Genomic DNA, 18982 nt, shown 5'->3' with positions numbered 1-18982 from the left:
CTGCAAATCTGTGAATTATTAAGCCTCCTTTCACCTCAATTTCCTCCCTCTTTGCTTATTTCAGTTTTGTGTGTATTCCTTTTGATTGCTTGTTAATGTCTCCTATTTATAGTGATATTATGTAACAGTATTATCTGATCTCCAAAATAGTATATAATTGTCATGTACCATTCTGTAATTATGGTACAGATGCTGGAATATGCTTGGAATCACTGAAAGTAAATTTACCATAAGCTAAGGAAGCTTACTCTTCATGGCCTCTGACTTGCAAGAGACTCTTTAATTTCTTATTACCTAAATTTGTATGTTTAATTTTGTAGTATTTTTCTTTACAAAGATCCCCCAAATTTTATGAGCTTCAAATCCAGAAAACTTATCTGGCCTTGTTTTTCATATTGTATTGTCATATTTAATTTGTTTTTATGCCTTTCTCACAATATTTTAGGTTCATGAGATCAGAGACAATATTTTGTTCTGTTTCTCTACTGCCTAGCTTGTTATTTATTTATTTATTTATTGTTATGAGACAGGGTCTCACTGTCACCCACGCTGGAGTGCAGTGGTACATTCATGGCTCACTGCAGCCTCGACCTCCCAAGACTCAGGTGATCCTCCCACCTCAGCCTCCCAGTAGCTGGGACTACAGGAGAGCACCACGACACCTGGCTAATTTTTGTATCTTTTTTTTTTTTTTTTTTTTTGTAGAGACAGGATTTCATCATGCTACCCAGGCTGGTCTTGAACTCCTGGGCTCAAGCAATCCACTCATCTCAGCCTCCGAAAGTGTAAGGATTACAGGCATGAGCCACCACGCCCGGCCTATCATTTTAGTTCAGTAAATGCCTGGTGAATGAATGAATCATATACATTTAGTGGTTGTTTTGAAGTTGACTCTGCTGAGTGAGATTTTCTTTGCATTCATGCATCTTCATTAATGTCAACTTTGTTGCAAAGTTTTTAAAAAAGTAATCTTTGTTTAAATTATCTTAAGTTACTTGATCTAAAAAAGTTAAAAGTGACCATCTGCAGAATTATAAAGTCCCATTACTGTCAATATGCATAATATTTTGCCAAAAATGCAATTTGTCTTCATGTTAGTCTTAATTTTTCCATGTTTTAAAAATTTTCTTGGAGTATTTCCCAAATGGGATTTACTGAGAGAAAGGATCTATTCAGCCAGCTTTGTAGATTCTAAGAGTCCTTCTAAAAGTTAAGTCTAGCCAAGGAAAAATGTAGTGGCACACGATTGTGTTTCTCTTACGCTGTCATTTAATGTGAGATCTAAATTTTGCATTTCTTTAATGCCCAAGGTGTTTATTTTTTAAAATCTCCACTCTTTTTATCAGGAGTTATGTTGACAAGTTACCTGGGAGCTGATATACCCTATATAATACATGATCTAAGATCTGAACAATATACAAATTAATAAAATTAAATCACTAAGATTTGTCATCACTTCTAAATCATACAATTGGGTTTTGTTTTTTAAAGCTAAAATATTCCTCCTCCTTTCTCCCTCCCTTGTTCTGGTCACTTCCAAGGATTTTTACAAATGCAAAAGAAATTCATTTGTACTTCCTGACCACAGAGATGAATAATTTAAGGACAATATCAAATTCTTGATAAATCTCATAAATGTTTTAACTGAGAAACTGACATTTATTTAGTTAATCTTTTAGCTGGTCATAAATAATGTAATAAAACCCCTTAAAATTAACATTAAACAACATAAAGACCTAACAATATATTAGAAAAAAACCTTTTTGGACTGAGCCATGAATTTCCTAATAATTCAGCTGCAAGTGACAACTAAAATGTAACTCCAGAATCTGGATATGGTTCCAGAAAGGATCCTTGTCAAGAAATTGCCATTTCATCATCTTTCCTTAAAGTTCCTTCAATATTTATCATTGCAATTTTTGTCCTGTCTTTTCTGCTCTATTGCATCAAACCAAGGAAAAACAATTATTAAATGCTCATTTATACTCACCTCCCTCCCTTCATATTTCATTCCTCAGCCCTAAAATTCCTGTAGGAATCCTGCTTTTATATTTTATCTTTAAGTCATCATAGTATCTGTAATCTCTTTTATAGTCATGTATGCTTAATTTTGGAAGACTGTCAACTACCTCCTCAGGTTCATTTAAATGAAAATGTACCACAAAATCGTAGGCTTTTCCACTACCCTCACTGAAAAATTACTCTAACAAATGACCAGTAAGCTGTTTTGTGAAGCTAAACATCCAGACTCTAAACAAGAGTGGAGGAATTACAATATTTTCATAGAAACAGATTTTACTACTAGAGCCTTTTCTTTTTTTAATTGGGGGAAATCTTATTTAAAAAAAAAAATTCCCAGAATACATCTTTGCTCTCAGTCCTTCAATTCTAACATAATGACATGTTTGAGAATATGCGGTAGTGTATACTAAGCCCCTATGCTGTCTCACATCCTCAGGACAAAATATCTGTTTTGAAAGGACTTCTCTGAATTTTGCTATTTCCTGCTTACTGAGCACTGGCCCCCTCCTGGGAAAACAGAGTTATTTCAGCCAATGTTCAGACTCCATCTTGCATTCGTCTCTGTGGAATATTAATAGTGCTACTGAGATATATTCATCATCTTTTCTCTGCTTTTGCTGTTTTTATAGCCCAGTGAAATTTATATTTGGTGTTTGTAGGAAGGATATCAGAAGCTATTTGGACATCAAACTTTTAAACTATATTGATGGCAAGACTGCTGGATATCTTTTCACAGTTAAACCCATTCAACAGAGTTTTGTTCTTACGACAGTGCAAATTAAACTAGAATAAAATTAGTGTGATTTTAGGACGGTTTTAAAGTGAACATACTTGTCTCCCTCCCTTCCCATCTACATATCAAGGAGACACTCCAGATTGCACTTTTATTTAAACTGTGGCCATCAGAAAATACCGTGAGAGGGCTGTGTGTAGGTAATAGTTCAGTTAGCATTGACCCCAGAAAATGGAAAACCAAGAACAAGTCACTTTTAAAGTGAAGCAATAGATTTTGAATATGGATTGCTCCAAATCACCACTTCCCGACCACAACACAAGAGTATCTCACTGTAAATTAAGAGTCTAAGTTAGCCACAGCTGTGGTATAACTCTGAGAATGATTTCTCTACATGTGGACAATTCTGGATCCTTCCGTGGTGCGCGATTACCCTGGTCTTTAACGTTTGTCCTTTGCAGCGGAGGGGTCAATGTATTCTTATTTCCTTGCTCTTTAGAATTCTCCACCAGAGGGAGGACAAGGGAAGGAGTAGGTTTCACGCGCAGTTCTGAGTAAAGTTTGAATCTGAGAAACCCCACATTCACGAATTAAGAATCTCCAGTTCTGTGTCTTCATTCTACCCCTCCCTGCCTGCTTTTCCACTCGGCAGAACTGAGGGACTTCCAGTGACTGCCGTAATTTTAATTATTCTCAGTCGTTCTCCGAAATGTGTTTTTTTATCAGTTCCTCTGAAAATTAAGTTGTAGTAAGAAACGTAGTTTAGGGGCACACACACACACACACACAGCGCAGACCCAGCAGGAGAGCGCAACCTGGCATTTTTAAGGTTCGCTTAACCTTTCCTGTGCACCTGGAAGGAATTATCTTACCTTAAACTCCCTTCCACCTAGAGTTTATTTTCGACTACGTGCGACAGGGCTTTTGCACTTAAGTGAGTTAAGGAATGAATCCCGAACTCTTCTGGAAAAGCCACCAAAGTTCCCCCGCACCCCTCCCAGGGTTCCTGACCACGGAGCCTCCGCTTGGGGTACAGGTGTTGGAGTTGCAAACTTTTCTCTGCGCTGTTTTTCTCCGCGTGGAAGGGGACTGATCAGCCCTCCCAGGTACTGCCTGGCTGCGGAGAAAAGCGGGCAGCGAGAGTGTCGGGTCTCCGCCTGGGTTCCCCGGTCTCCGGGGCGCTTGCCTCGGTCTCCGCGCAGCGTCCAGCGACCCCTGTCGGGGGTTCCCGGCAGCCTCGCCGCCGCCCCCTGCCCTGCCCGCGCGGGAGGAAAAGGGGCTGCGCCCGGGAGCGCCGAGCCCAGGCTCCTCCCGGTGGCGTGTCCGCGCCTCGGGGTGGGGGTGTGGTGGGGAAGAGGGAGGGGGCGAGGCCAGGGGAGGGTGCGAAGGAGGCGCCTGCCTCCAACCTGCGGGCGGGAGGTGGGTGGCTGCGGGGCAATTGAAAAAGAGCCGGCGAGGAGTTCCCCGAAACTTGTTGGAACTCCGGGCTCGCGCGGAGGCCAAGAGCTGAGCGGCGGCTGCTGCCCGGACGATGGGAGCGCGAGCGGGACGGTGACAACCTCTCCCCGATCGGGCTGCGAGGGCGCCGGGCAGAGGCCAGGACGCTAGCTGCCAGCGGCGGGACTCAGCGACGACTTCCCTGGGCGACAGGAGCAGCCCCGAGAGCCAGGGCGAGAGCCCGTTCCAGGTGGCCGGGACCGCCCGCAGCGTCCGCGCCGCGCTCTCTGCAGGCGACGGGAGACGCCCCCGCGCCGCGCGAGCGCCTCAGCTCGGCCGTTCCCTCTCCTCCTCGAGGGACAAACTTTTCCCAAACCCACTCCGAGCCCTTGGACCAAACTCGCCTGCGCCGAGAGCCGTCCGCGTAGAGCGCTCCGTCTCCGGCGAGATGTCCGAGCGCAAAGAAGGCAGAGGCAAAGGGAAGGGCAAGAAGAAGGAGCGAGGCTCCGGCAAGAAGCCCGAGTCCGCGGCGGGCAGCCAGAGCCCAGGTGGGTGCGCAGCGCGGCCCGGGCCCGCAATCCTTCTCTTACTCCTCCTCCTCGGATGCGGTGGCCTCTCCCTCCCCTCTACCTCACCCGTCCGCTTCGCCCTGTGCTCTGAGCGCCCGTGGAGTCGCGCGGTGCTTCCCCTCCTCCGGGCCGCCGCTCACCTGGGCGCCGAGTCCTACCGGGCGCCAACTCCCAGAGCGCAGGGCAAGGGACAGCGGTCCCAGCCGCACCCTCCCAGGGTTCCGGGAGCTCTGCGCTCCCTGGCACGGCCCCTCCCCAGCGCCTTAGCCGGGGAGCCCAGCCCGGGAGTGGGACCTGGGGTAGAGGAGTCGAGGCTGCGTGCGCGCGTGCCCCGCGCCAGAAGCGCTTTGCACGGGGCCCGTGTGCCCTCTAGCGGGAAATGCTGGAACGGGCCTCCTGGAGGGAGAGCCGTCCCCTCGGTGTGCCTGGCAGCGCAGAAGTGGGTGGTCGAGCAAGGGGCCGCGTGGGAAATTAGCTTCGGCGTTTTGGGGCAGAGGGCAAGCGATGTAGAGTGCGCGCCGGTTCGTCTTGATTCAGTCCTGCGCTATGGAGACTCAGAGCAGCGCAGGGATTCCTAAAGGTCAGCGAAGCAGATGAAATCTAGTCCAGTGCCAGGAATCAGCTCTGCGCCAAACAAGTTCTACAAACTTTTGGCTTAACAGTTCTATTTTTCAAGACCTCTGTGATAAATACGGTTCATTTACTTTCCCAAGAGATGTCAGAGAGCAACCATTTATCTGAATTTTTGAACCCAATTGTTTGCTGGTTATCTATATAATAAAATGGCAATTGAAGCTTTGTAGAAACAAATCTTGTATTTCATCATCAGAACACGAGCATGAATGAAAGCTTTACCTTAGATGTCCCTAGGAAGCGCTGATGCTTTAGACATTACCTTGGACAAAAAAGGCATGTCGAATAAATACTTGTTTATGAGTGATTGGTAGCTGATAAAAGAGGGGAGGAAGGAGATGGGGGAGAATTTATTTATTTTTTGCCTCTGCAATTCCCAATTATTAATTGATCTGGATGCCTTAAGTCGCTTTGAGCATGCTCCCAACGCACATTTCATGAAGTACTTCTGAAGAATTAATTCAATAGTACTTGATAATACTGTGGCTACGGTAATGTCGTAGAAGTATTTGTCCCTTGCTGGAAGAAAACTACATTTGCTTGGTCCTCTTACTGGTATCACTGATAGCATTTCAGAACCTGGGTTACTGGCAGAAACCTTCAGCAGAGTTTTGAGCAAACAGAAATTGAACAGAGAGTAATTGTTTCACCACTGGCCATTCTTGTGCTTGCTTCTTTAATAAGATACTGCTGATCGTATTCACTTAATTACTGATCATTGCCCCTCATGAGGGTGTATTGAATTTTTGCTTATTTTTACCCTATGTTTTGGGGAGAGACCATAGCATTTTATTCAACAAGATATGAAATTGGGGAGCTGGATTAGTTACTTCCTTGCGTGACTTTGTGTACTGTCCTTTCTAAGGTCATCGTACAAAATTACAGAGATTTCAGACCTAGCTCAAATCGTTGTAAAGAGTTATTTTGGGGGCGCTTATCACTGTTTGTGGTTGTGTTCTTCTCCTGCCTCCCTGCTCATTGCCTTCAGAAGTTTCTGTGGTCCTCTGTAGATGGTCTAATGAATTAAGGAGGGGCCAGTGGTCTGAAGTAGCACCCTTTACAAGTAATAGGTATGCATTTTGTCAAGGGCTCCTAGCAGCAGCACCATAACACAGAAACTTGACAAGTTCAGTGGGGGAGGGATTTAGGAGGCAGGCATTTCTGTGCCCACCAGATCTTATCTACTAGGTAGGCAGCTGTCTTGTGATTAGCTATGCTCTTTCTTGACACAGAGCACCAGAGCTTCCTTGGTGGCTCTAATCTGCTTTCCAGAGGCACAGCAGTGATTCCCTCTAAACCAGCTAAGTCAGTATCTTTAAGTGACATTTGCTTAACTGTCTTCCCTGAAAAATTGGAGTGACTTTGGCTGTAGGTTAGTTTTTAGTATATTTATCTGTTTTCCACCAGATTATAATCTTTTTTGGGGAGGGACTTTTTACCCCCTTCAAAGCATCTTGTGCTTTTTAAACCAGATAAGAATATGTATTCTTTATTTGATTCAAAAAGAATGGTCAACAACTTGAAACCAGCTTTATATAGAAGCACATGGCATTACAAACCATGCTTCAGAATCAGTGTTTCTTTCCTTCCTTGTCATTTTCCTTATAATGGTAAGTGCCAGTGTAGTTTTCCTTGTCTTAGGAGAATTCATACCCGATGACCATAATGGTTTGTGAGAAAAACCCACACTCTAGGTTTCAGGCATCCTCAAAGGAACGACCTCTAGATGCCATAACTCTAGTATTCACACTTGCCACGCTAGCCCAAATTAGGACTTATGAGGACAAGTGTCTCTTGTATTGCTCCCATCTTAGTGTCTGTCAGTTCCACGTTTCACCCGCTTCTTAAAACAGCCGCTGCAACTGTCTGTCCTTGATGATATGTGTGTAATAGCCAAGCCTCTCTTTGGCTGTTTTAACATTGCCTCATAACAGTCAGGGGAGAGATAATGGGGTGGGATCTCAGCCACTCAGCCCCGCTGTGTGCTATATTGTACACATAGGCATAAACACATCTGTTGGAGGGAAATTTTCAGGGGAAAAAGGCTTCTTTAACTTTCATATGGCATGAGTGACTGATATGCGATACATACATGGCTATTTCAGAGCATCCGCATTTTTGTACAATTAATTAAATGTTGAATTGCACACTATTGGGGCTGCAGATGTTCAGCAGAATTACCTATTCCATAATAATAGCTCTAATAGGTCCCAAGCCCTTGGAGTCATTGATTCCTTTGGTCAGAATAAGCAAACTAAGAATGGTCTTGGGTACTGTATCGCTGATTCGTGTACCAAGGGCCCTGTAACAGCATGGGCCTCGTTGATGCTGGACCTCCCATATCCAGTCTCTTCATACTGATTCAGCTCAACAGACTTTTTCTCTTGAAGCCTGAATTACAAAATCAGAGCCTTTTTTTTTTTTTTTAGACGTAGTCTCACTCCGTCACTAGGCTGGAGTGGAGTAGTGCAATCTCAGCTCACTGTAACCTCCGCCTCCCGGGTTCAAGTGATTCCCCTGCCTCAGACTCTTGAATAGCTGGGACTACAGGTGTGCGCCACCATGCCTGGCTAATTTTTGTATTTTTAGTAGAGACAGGGTTTCACCCTGTTGGCTAGGATGGTGTCGATCTCCTGACCTCGTGATCTACCCGCCTCGGCCTCCCAAAGTGCTGGAATTACAGGCATGAGCCACTGTGCTTGGCCGTTTTTTTCTTTGTTTTTTTGTTTTTTAAAATTTTTGGCCAATTGGTATTTGACTCTAAGCTTCCTTTATGATTCTCTATTTGTTGATATGTTCTTACTCTGCACCTCTGCACGGAATTCTATCTTTTTTATTTTCTCCTCTTAAATAACCTGGAAAAAATTCGCTATCATGCCTAGCCGGATTCTAGAACTATCTTGTCTCCCTTCACTCCTGGTAGGAGGGGCATTTGTGAGTATAGGTGAAGGAAACATTGAGAAACCTAGTATCCCAAATGGGTAGAAGCAGGCTGTGAGTTTCCCCAATGACATCACCCACCTGTTTCCCTCACTAAGTGGCTCTGCAGGCCGAAGTGCTTGTAAACATTCTTGGGTATAAAGTGCCGTGACCCTAACAGGGCAGCCTGTGTTTACAGAACAAGAGGAATGTCCAGTGATCTGTTTCAAGCTGGTTACTTGTAACCACCTAGCCTATGTAATTATTAAAAACATTAAAGATTATTCACAGAATGAAATAGGACTTATTTTGCAGAATTAAAATAGCAGGAAGAGTGGAAGAAAGTTGTATACTCAAACATGAATACTTCTCATACCCATGAAATGGTCAGATAACACCAATGAAAAAGGAGAAAAAAATATATATATAAAACCAAAAAATACTAGACAAACATGTGAACACTGAATACCTACTACATGCCAGGCACTGTGCTGGACACTTTTATGTTTATAATTGAGGGAACTGCTGTTTATTGAATTCTTACCATGTTCCTGGCAGTAAAACAGATGTATATTGTGTATTTTGTCATCTGTCGTTTCGAAAATAAGAAAATTCCTCGCTATTAGGCAGCAAGATGCCAGATGGCCTAGTCTTTAGCTCTTCAACCAGATTGCCTGGGTTTAAATCCTAATTAGACTGTTCTTAAATATGTAGTCATGGGAAGGTTACTTAATCTTTCTGTGCCTAAAGTCCCTTTTCTGTAATATGGGGATAATAATAGTATTATTATTATCATGAGGGTTTCATGAAGCTTAAAGGAAATAATCCATGAAAAGCACTCTGAACATCAACCAACGTGTAATAAGTGCCCAGTAATATTAGATGTCTTTTTAAAACTACTTAAGAAGTGAATTATCTGTGTCTTTGCAAAGATATTTGATATACTTTCCAAAATTTACCTTTTATGGTAAAAAATATCCCAAGCTGACCTCAGATTACACTGGGTATAAATATTAATATGTACTACCTGTAAAACTAGAGAAAAGTGGATAAGAGTGTCAAATTCCATAACTGCATATATATATTATGAAAACAGTACTGAACTCAATCTAAATATTGAAAGTAGAGTGAGGTGCAACATAATTTTATCTCTGGCAGAAAAATGTTGAGGTTTCAAGCTATGAGAAGATTTTGAAACATGACTCTTTTTTCTGGCAACACTTAAGAGTTGATGCTTAAACCCCACTTTATTGTATAGAATACATAATCTTCTCTTTTGGGACTCATATAAATTGCAGCAATTGAAAAACAAAAGTGTTCACCAACCTTCCCCTCACTCTCTTTTTTTCAAGCATAACAGTATATTGCCAGCAATGTTCATAGAATTGAGTGCAGGTGTTTCTAAATATAAACAAAATAAGGAATATATTAAATCCACGTTTCTAGCTTTTTATTTCCTCCTTAGCCTTTCTAGAATGGCTATAGTGTTTAAAGTTCTGAAAGTGTGATAGATTCTTACCAAATCAACATTCTGTTAGCATTCTCAAAGTAACAAGTTAAATTCGATTTGAACAGTACTGATAGTTTATCATGTTCTGTTGTGATAGATGAAAACAAACCAAATGCCAGTATTTTGAGTGAGTAATTTTATTTGCTCAGAGACGCAAATGAATGAACTTCTGGTAGTTTAGTTAACCCTGGAGCTCCCCCTCTTGACAAATAGAAAAAACAAAAAATTAAATCAGATGGTATTAGCTTGAAAACGGATTTATTTTACCCAGATAAAAACTATGCCACTAAGGTACATAAAATGAAGTTTTCTTAAAGGAACGAATGTTTTGGATTCCTCCTAATTTTGTGCACGTCTGCACTTGTGTACGTCCTTGCATATGTTTTAATAGATTTTAAAAAAAGCGAGCTACCAAAATACCAATAGATGTCAGTGTTTGTCGCTTTAGAAAAAGTGAGGTGTTAGGAAAAAAGAAAAAATGGACAACTTAATTTATATTTAGTTTTAGTAAGCATAAAGCTGGCTACTTTTCAACAATTCACTCATAATTCACTGTATATAACCCTGTTTACAAAAGTACATTTTATTAAGGAAAATATTCCATGCTCTCATCTCTTTCTTCTAAATATTTTTTTAAAGCCTCTGCAGTAGATTCCAAGAAGAATTCAGAATGTAGGCAGAAAATATGTTAATTTTTTAAATTCGGAAATAAAATTATTTGAGAATGTCGTTAACACATTCGATTTCTTTTGCATTTTTAAACTAGAAATCCGATATACACTTTCTTATGTTGCCCTGATTATGACTGATGAAGTGCATTTTTCAGTCCAAGTCGAGTGAGCTCTGTGGAGTTCTGCCTCTGCACAGGGCAGAGATGATCACAATTCTCTTCAGTCTTCCTGTGCCTGGTGTCACCTTTTTCTGGCCTCCAGAGGGTGCTCCAGGAGCATCACACTGCTATTCCCCAAAGACTGACTTCTCTCTCTCTCACTTTTTTTTTTTTTTTTTTTTTAAATTACTGCAGTATTCTGGGCAATCTACTGGAAGAATAGAGTCCCCAATTCCATACATGTTCGCTGCCTCAACTGGAGTTTGTTTTCCAGCTGGACCACATAGCCCTAATTCATTAAGAATTCTAAATTACAATATTCTAAAACATCATTCTGATGATGTTGATGCAGTGGTCAGCTTGCAAGGGGACATCTGTCAGATTAATTCCCTCTAGGACTTTCCCCCAAGGGAATCAAGCATCTTTAAATACCTTCCAATCACCCCTTACAACAGCTCCCTCCCACTGAAGTGCACATGGTACCCACAAAGAGATTTAGTGCTATTTAAGAGTTTCACTCTGGCATTGGAAAGCTATATGTGAAAGCATCAAAATTGGACAACAGATCTTTACTAACACATTTGTTTTCATCTATTCCTATCACTTTGTTTCCTTAACCCAGGGCAACACATGTTTAGGAGCCCCACTTTGATTGAGTGCACATTTTTGAACACAGGTTTGAGTGACTAATTCTTGTGGATCATGGGCTGATATTTTAATATGGTCACATGACCCTTGTATTTATGATTTACCTGCTTATGTTAATTCCACCCTATACTTGTTATCTTTGACATACTGAGTTACTCTCAGTATATTACTGAGGCATACTGAGTTACTCTCAGTATGTTACTCCCCTTCTCTTTTTAAAGTGTAATACTGTTCCCATTGTTTCTTGCTCCAAGAAATATATCATTGATGGGAATAGCCTTTGCTCTGCCACAGTGCCCCAAACCTTTCATTCCACAGCTTCGATAGGCAGGCCTTCGCTGGGCAGCTGTAGTTTTAGTTTCAGTGGTATGAGAGTCACGGAATGTTTTATTAGATTGAACCATATGAAATTGTCAATTTTGTAGGTCATACCTGGCTGAATATTGTCCATGTCATATAGTTTAATATTTGGACTTTGAAAATATAATTTGACTTTACTTATTCTTTACATATTCTTTAAAATAATGACAACTTTGAAAAAAATAATATAGTTTTTGATAATAATTAAGTAGGATTGAAGTAATACATAAAAGAAATCTGAGCTAGTGATAACTGAAGCAGTAACATGTTTTGCAACCAATAAATCAGCTCAAATGACGTCCATATTAAATGAATTTAGCATAAAATTAGAATGACAGAGCAACTAGCATTTTCCCTTGGCGAGAAAAGTAGTAAGTTTCTACCATAAAATATGACTCATTTTTATTTGACCTATTAGCAAATAGTTACTGCACCTTATCTTAACCACCATTATTTCTACAGAGAGATTACAGAGCAATGAGTAGGAAATATGGAAGACTGCTGAATAATTCGGGCTTTAGTTATGGAGTAATATAAAAAAAGAAAAAGAAAATCTTTTACTCACTTTCACAGTACTATATCAATGCAAGCTTTTTAGTAGTTTTAATGTGTGACTTTTATCATCAAGTGAAAATGCATCTCATTATTAGATGGCCTATTTTATAAATAAAGTTCAAATTTCAATATAGCCAGTTTTTAAAACTGTATATAACTCCTCCCTTTGTTACATATAATCTCCCAATTTTAGAGACTTACATTACATATTTAGAGCACAGTCTCTTTAGCTATCCCACAGGGAATCTAAAACCAGCCTTTACAAGGAGATGTCAGAATTCCAGTTTGCAATGATATTTTTTCAGAACAAATAATAGTAAATTAATTAACACAATTTTTCATTTGTGTGTCAACTAGGCATTGGTTTTTGTTTTTTGCTTTTTGTTTTTGAGACTGAGTCTTGCTCTGTTACCCAGGCTGGAGTGCAGTGGCATGATCTCGGCTCACTGCAAGCTCCCCTTCCTGTGTTCATTCCATTCTCCTGCCTCAGCCTCCCAAGTAGCTAGGACTGCAGGCACCCCCCACCATGCCCGGCTAATTTTTTTGTATTTTCAGTAGAGACGGGGTTTCACCGTGTTAGCCAGGATGGTCTCGATCTCCTGACCTCGTGATCTGCCTGCCTTGGCCTCCTAAAGTGCTGGGGTTACAGGCGTGAGTCACCATACCCAGCAAGTAGGCATTATTTTTGTGTGTATGTATCAAACCTGTTTTTATATGTTTTGATACTTTATCTCTTTTCTGCCAACAGGGTGAAATGGAAGTACAGTATTGGGATTATGTACAACATTTTATTGTTTAAAATTATAGTATTCCTTTTCCATTCTGTAGTTTCAATTGTTTAAAAATGGGGGTGGGGGGCCGATCTGTCTTGAAGCCCATGAGATGATAGATCTTTAGAAACAGTTATAATAGCAGTCATATTGAAACTTATTGTCATCTATTTCTGGGAAAAATATTGAAGGCTGGTGTATTGTCCCCAGAAGGATTAGATGAAATACACAGAATAGATTATGATTATAATTTGTTTTAGTGAGGTCACCTTGCTGTACAGTTGGAACCTTCCTGGGGGATTGCTCATGCATTATCCATTTTGGGAAAGAGTAGTACTTACATACATTATGGAAATGAGCGGGTGGGTTTGTCAGGAGGAAACCAATAATTTAAATACTGAGTTGAATGGAAAATGAAATACATGATTTTCCATATATTAAATTGAATAGAAATGAGAGACTTATGTCTTGAGGGTTTTTCTTCTCTTTTTTTCAAACATGTTGGTGATATTGTGTGTTCCCAAGTACCCTCGGCCTGACAGGAAGGAGAAATGTCAATAGAAACAGTTACTTATTATATTTTGATATTTAGAAAGGAACAGTGGAGTTTTAAATGTTGTGCATATTATTTATGCCCCATCCCAAAGGACAGCGATCCTCTTAAAAAAGGCAGAAAAGACAAAGACCATTATCATTCTCGAAGAATCAACAGAAGCTAAGGGAGAGCATAGAGTCTAGTCCCTGTGGCCTCTACAGAGTCATTGCCCTCTCAGACTGAGTCCACACAAAGCCTCCTTGACTGAAAGAGCCTCTACACTGGACTGTGCATGGCGCGAGGAAATGTGATTACTTGCAATATGCTACTGAGTACAGAATAAATATTATGCATTTAGTTTTCACTAAACTTAAAAAGCCTAGTGAAAACCCCACTTCTACATGTGATGAATGTGGTTATGCTGTGTCAGGTGAAGATGTGTTTCAGTGCCTCCCTTTACTTTCCATTAAGGTATGCTGATTTCCTTCTCCCTTATGAAATAGATAAAGGAAGGACACAATCGTCCTGCTGCTCTGCCCTGAGTGCACCAGTATGGGAATAAAACTCTATAACCAGAGGGTGGTGGCAACCATCTAACAGGGATATGTGCATTTAGACATGTGTGTTTGGGAGAGCTGCAAAGTGGCTGTGCTTCTGATATCACAGGAGTCTGTGAAAGAGGCAACCAAAGAAGACCTGAGGCTCTTCTTGTCATTTTAGATATGTGATTTCATGAAGTTACTCTTGACCTTAATGTGGATGCCCATTTGGGATTTGTGTCTGCATTTCATCCACAGCTGCGTGGTATAGTTGCTGAGTAATCCTATTGCTCTTGAGCAATGTAAATTACAGCTGTGGCTGAGTGTGTGGTTCATGCCTGTAATCTGAACACTTTGGGAAACCAAGGTGGGAGATCTCTTGAACTCAGGGATTCAAAACCAGCCTGGGCAACACAGGAGTCCTCATCTCTACTAAAAATTGGAAAAATTAGCCGGGCATGGTGGCATGTTCCTGTGGTCCCAGCTATTAAGGAGGGTGAGACAGGAGGATCGCTTGAGCCCAGGAGGTTGAGGCTGTGGTGAGGGATTATCGTCACACCACTGCACTCCAGTGTAGGTAACAGTGTAAGACTTGTCTCAGGGGGAAAAAAAAAAAAGTTACAGCCATATCAAAAGAACAATTTATTGACCACCCAAATTGTCTTGGAATTCTCACATTAATTTACAGGGAAAAATAACCCTTTGGAAAATTCACAATGTTTTGGTAGTACTAATATGTCATCTCACTCTAAAATGTAAAAAAAAAAAAAAAATCACTACTCAGATCTTATGAGAATCTAGTTTTTGATTATGAATACAGCAATTCTTTGTTGAAAACTCCCTTGACAAATTAAGCCAATGATGGACATTCTAATAATTGTTGTATTTTATGGTACATTTGTAACTAAAAGCTACTTCTTTGATTAATGACTGATAGTTTCATGGAAGAAGTCATTCTTTTCCTGGTCACTCTGGAAAATAAGAAATGAGAAATGATTGCATGTGGTATGTATATGCATGGTTCTAAGTACTAAATTTGCAGATTGCCTGAAAATGTTCTTATATACTTTTTATGGATACAGGTTTTCTTTTTAATTAGCTTCAGAAAGTATCAATACATTTAAATTGACTAGAGCTACCTTTTTAAATGGTCAGACAGGTTTTCCTTTTAAAGGATTACTTTTGTGATTACTAGCCGCCTGAAATAGTATTTCAAGACCATGCATGGTGCCTCATACTTGTAATCCCAGCCCTTTAGGGGGCTGAGGAGGGAGGATCACTTGAGCCCTTGGAGGTTGCAGTGAGCTGGAATCGTGACACCGCACTCCAGCCTGGGTGACAGAGTGAGACCCTGTCTCAAAATAAAATAAAATAAGATATAAATGAAATAGTATTTTCAAGACTTGGTATAAATGATGTTTAATGTTAACATCATTAAATGTTCATAAATGAATTGGTAACTTTCTACATTTTATCACCTTATTTTCTATAATACAGAAAATATACTTTAAATATTTTATTTATCTGAGTCCTTTTTTTGTTTTTGCTTTTTTTTTTTTTTTTTTTTGCAAGACCAAAGTCAGAGCAAGTTCAATTCTATTTTGAGCATTTTATTTTGGCATTCATGTAGTTTAATTAAAAAAAAAAAAAGCATTGTCCTCAGCCAGAAGAATTTTTGGTTGAGTGATCATAAATGGAGAGTTTAGCATTTCACATCTCTAGAATGTAAAAGCCACAAAGTCGTATCTGTCTTTTATGTTGTCATATCATCAGGGGCTATCACGGTGCTGAGAACATAGTCTTTGTTCTTAAGAATTTATTCAGTAACTGACCGAATGAGGAAGTATGGCTAGTTTGCTTAAAACATTGAATTGTAGGAGTTGATGGGTAGCAGTTTAGTTATTATGCTACTATCAGTTAATAAGAAAGTATGAGTGCAGCTCACCAGTATCAGTGATGCATGGATTTGTTCCTAAATTGTTATTTTTGTGGTTGAAATTTGCAATGTTTATTTTGAAGCTCTCAGTAAGTAATAATCAGTGCTTAATTATTCAGACTAATGAATCGGAGTTAGAGGTTTGCTCAGTCCACGATTCTTGCTACCATTAAAATATTTTGTTACATTTTCTTTTGAGTACATAGAAGCAACTAATAAATGGATTAAGATGCTGCAGTTTAAGAAGTTAATCTTTGTAAATTACTTTGGCCATTGCCTGGAACCTAATGTTTGCTATGTTAAGAGTTTGTTATATAAATAAACAACCACTGTTCCTGGTAGGTAATGAAAGTAATCTTAAACAATATTAGTAGTGCCTAAAAAGTAAGGTCTTAAATATAACTACAGTAGTCCTGAGAAAAATCAGAGTGTTAGAACTGAAAAGGTTGTCTTAGAGGTCATCTGCTCAAATCTCATCTTTTTAAATGAGGAAAACCACAAGGTACAAACATCAAGAGCATCAATCCTAGCACTAGAACCTGGATCTCCAGATTTCAGGGTAAGGATTTTAATTATTCTCATGCTATACTTTCAGTCTCAAGATGGCACTGTATATGAATTCAGCTTCACTTGTATAGTGCTTTGGGTGTTATTATGCTTCCAGATAAGAGAGATGTATTTCTATGCCATTGAGGAACAGCTTAGGGTACCTATGATTCATAGAAATTTGAAGGCTGTAAATCAACTGAATCTTTATATCTTTTTCTTCCTTGTTGCAGTATCTTGTACCCAAGTAGCTTCAATAATTTTGACTGACAAGATGACCATAAAGTAAGTAGTCCTAATGTCATAACATGGAAGAGGAAGGTAATGGGTGTGTGTGTGTGAATGTGAATTAGTATAGTATAGTAATGAGCTACCTCAGTGCTCTTAAACTTTTTTAGCACCAATGCCTTTATACAGGAGACCCTGAAAACAAGCAAGAGATCTTTGTGGGCTCTCTGTAAATGGTGTGCATGCAAAAAAGGATCCTCAGTGCTTATCCCTTGACAGCTGCTCTGAGACCATTGAGTCACTCACTTGCATCTGTGAGCCACTGACCAGTCACTGATTGCAGTGACAGTTTATCACTAACAACCTGAATTATCTTTGACTCAGAGACCCAGGGGTCAAAGGCCTCCTAGTCCATTATTAAATTTCCAGGGCAGTAGTTCAGTTTGCATTAGGGGATTTATTTGTATTTATTTATTTAGGGTTTTTTGGGGGGCGGGGGGTGGAGGAGCTTGGGGGAATGAGACCTGCAGTTATTTTCCCCACATTTCTAAGATTATTTAGTTCTTTATTTGTAGGATTTGGCATCCTAAAAGAAAGGAAGACCCAAGTATCGTGGTTCTGATCCGGGCCTCACATGGCTGTCCTAAAGATTTCTAGGACCCGTTTATGGGAAGAATGCCACTCTGTAGATTGTAGCAGGGAGGAGCTTTGCCCTCAGGAAGACATAGATCCTTTGAGGGTGGTAGAGACTCTTAAAGTCTGCGGATTCATATCCAGCTGGCCCCATTAACAAGAGAATTAAAGAGTGGCTAGAAAGGGACTTATGAGTTCACTGGAGCCCATCCAAAAAGCTGGGGGTACAGACAACTGCTGATTCCCAACCAGTCATGGATTTTATTTTATTTTATTTTGAGACAGGTCTCATTCGGTCGCCCAGGCTGGAGTGCAATAGTGCGATCATAGCTCACTGTACCCTGGGACTCCTGGGCTCTAGTGATCCTCCTACCTTAACCTCCCAAGTAGCTGGGACTACAGGCATATACCACCATGCTCAGTTAATTTTTTTTCATTTTGTAGAGATGGGGTCTTGCTATGCTGCCCAAGCTTGTCTAGAACTCCTGGGCTCCAGCAATCCTTCCACCTTGGCCTCCCAAAGTACTGGGATTATAGGCATGAGCCACTCTGCCTGACTCGCCAGTGATGGATTGAAAGTCGTTTCTGGGTTGTAACCAGGAAGCGTGCCTGGGCCAGACTGAGAGGGCCGAAGGATGACAGCCTGGTTTCAGTGTGTGAATGTGCATGTATGTACCTGTGTATGAGTATGTGGGTAAGTGTGTGAGCCTGTAAAAGTATATCATGAGTGGTTGTCTCTTAGGAGGAGAGGGAATCAGGAACCTTGGTGAAATAACACCATGTACTGGCATGGAAAGGCACTGTTCTGGGCAGCAGTCAAGAAGACTGAGGAGGACTAAATGTATATGATTTGGGCAATCATTTAAAGCATCTTGGATTTATTTCCTTGTCTGATAATTAACAAGGTTGATGTACACGAGGTATAACAATTTTAGGGGTAGAAGAAAACTATGATTCAAATCGGCATTTGTTTAGATCAATGGTCTCTGATTTGGTGTGATGTCGTCCTGGTACGTTTTCACTTAGACCAAGCTTGTTTAACCCATGGCCCCTGGGCCTCATGCATCCTAGGACAGCTTTGAATGTGGCCCAACATAAATTCGCAAACTTTCTTAAAACATTATGAGGTTTTTTGTGATTTTTCTTCCAGTTCATCAACTGTCATTAGTGTTAGTGTATATTATATGTGGCCCAAGACAATTCTTCTTCTTCCAGTGTGGTCCAGGGAAGCCAAAAGATTGGACATCCCTCACTTAAGAGTCTTTCGTAGTGAATATGTTTTTAGAAAGCCTAAGGTATTTGAGGAATAATAGTCACATAAGGTCTAGGCAAATAGCATATTGGTTTTATGTAGGAAACAGTTTATCTTCTATAGAATAACTTTTGATGGGTTTGAAATTGTAGTGTTAATTTATCTTGGTGAACATCTAGAAGATTTGTTTAGGTATGTGAATTGTTTAGTGAAAATATAGAATATGGTAAGTATTTTTGTGAATTACTAGTGCAGAAGCCTTTTATGAAATTCTCAATAGAAACTGCGTACTGGTTATGAATGGTGATCTCTCAGATACCTTTCACTT

The 18982-nt window shown here is 40.4% G+C and overlaps 1 protein-coding gene across 14 annotated transcripts in view; it reads left to right on the top strand.

Moving 5' to 3' along the window:
• The window catches only part of LOC105476616 (neuregulin 1), a 1125049-nt gene that overhangs the window by 901142 nt on the left and 204925 nt on the right, over positions 1 to 18982 (top strand). For 8 of the 14 annotated variants that reach the window (XM_011732712.2, XM_011732711.3, XM_011732709.2 and 5 more), the window contains exon 1: positions 4222 to 4740. The exons of the other annotated variants lie outside the window; for them this stretch is intronic. In XM_011732712.2, the coding sequence (XP_011731014.2) occupies positions 4641 to 4740 (100 nt within the window). In that variant the 5' untranslated portion in view covers positions 4222 to 4640. Of the gene's footprint in view, positions 1 to 4221; positions 4741 to 18982 lie in introns of those variants that run through there. 14 annotated transcript variants of the gene reach the window in all.

The sequence above is a fragment of the Macaca nemestrina genome, chromosome 8, assembly GCF_043159975.1.
Source record: "Macaca nemestrina isolate mMacNem1 chromosome 8, mMacNem.hap1, whole genome shotgun sequence".
Taxonomy (NCBI): domain Eukaryota; kingdom Metazoa; phylum Chordata; class Mammalia; order Primates; family Cercopithecidae; genus Macaca; species Macaca nemestrina.
The sequence above is the reverse complement of the archived record's forward strand: the minus strand, read 5'-3'. Positions and strand labels throughout refer to the sequence as shown.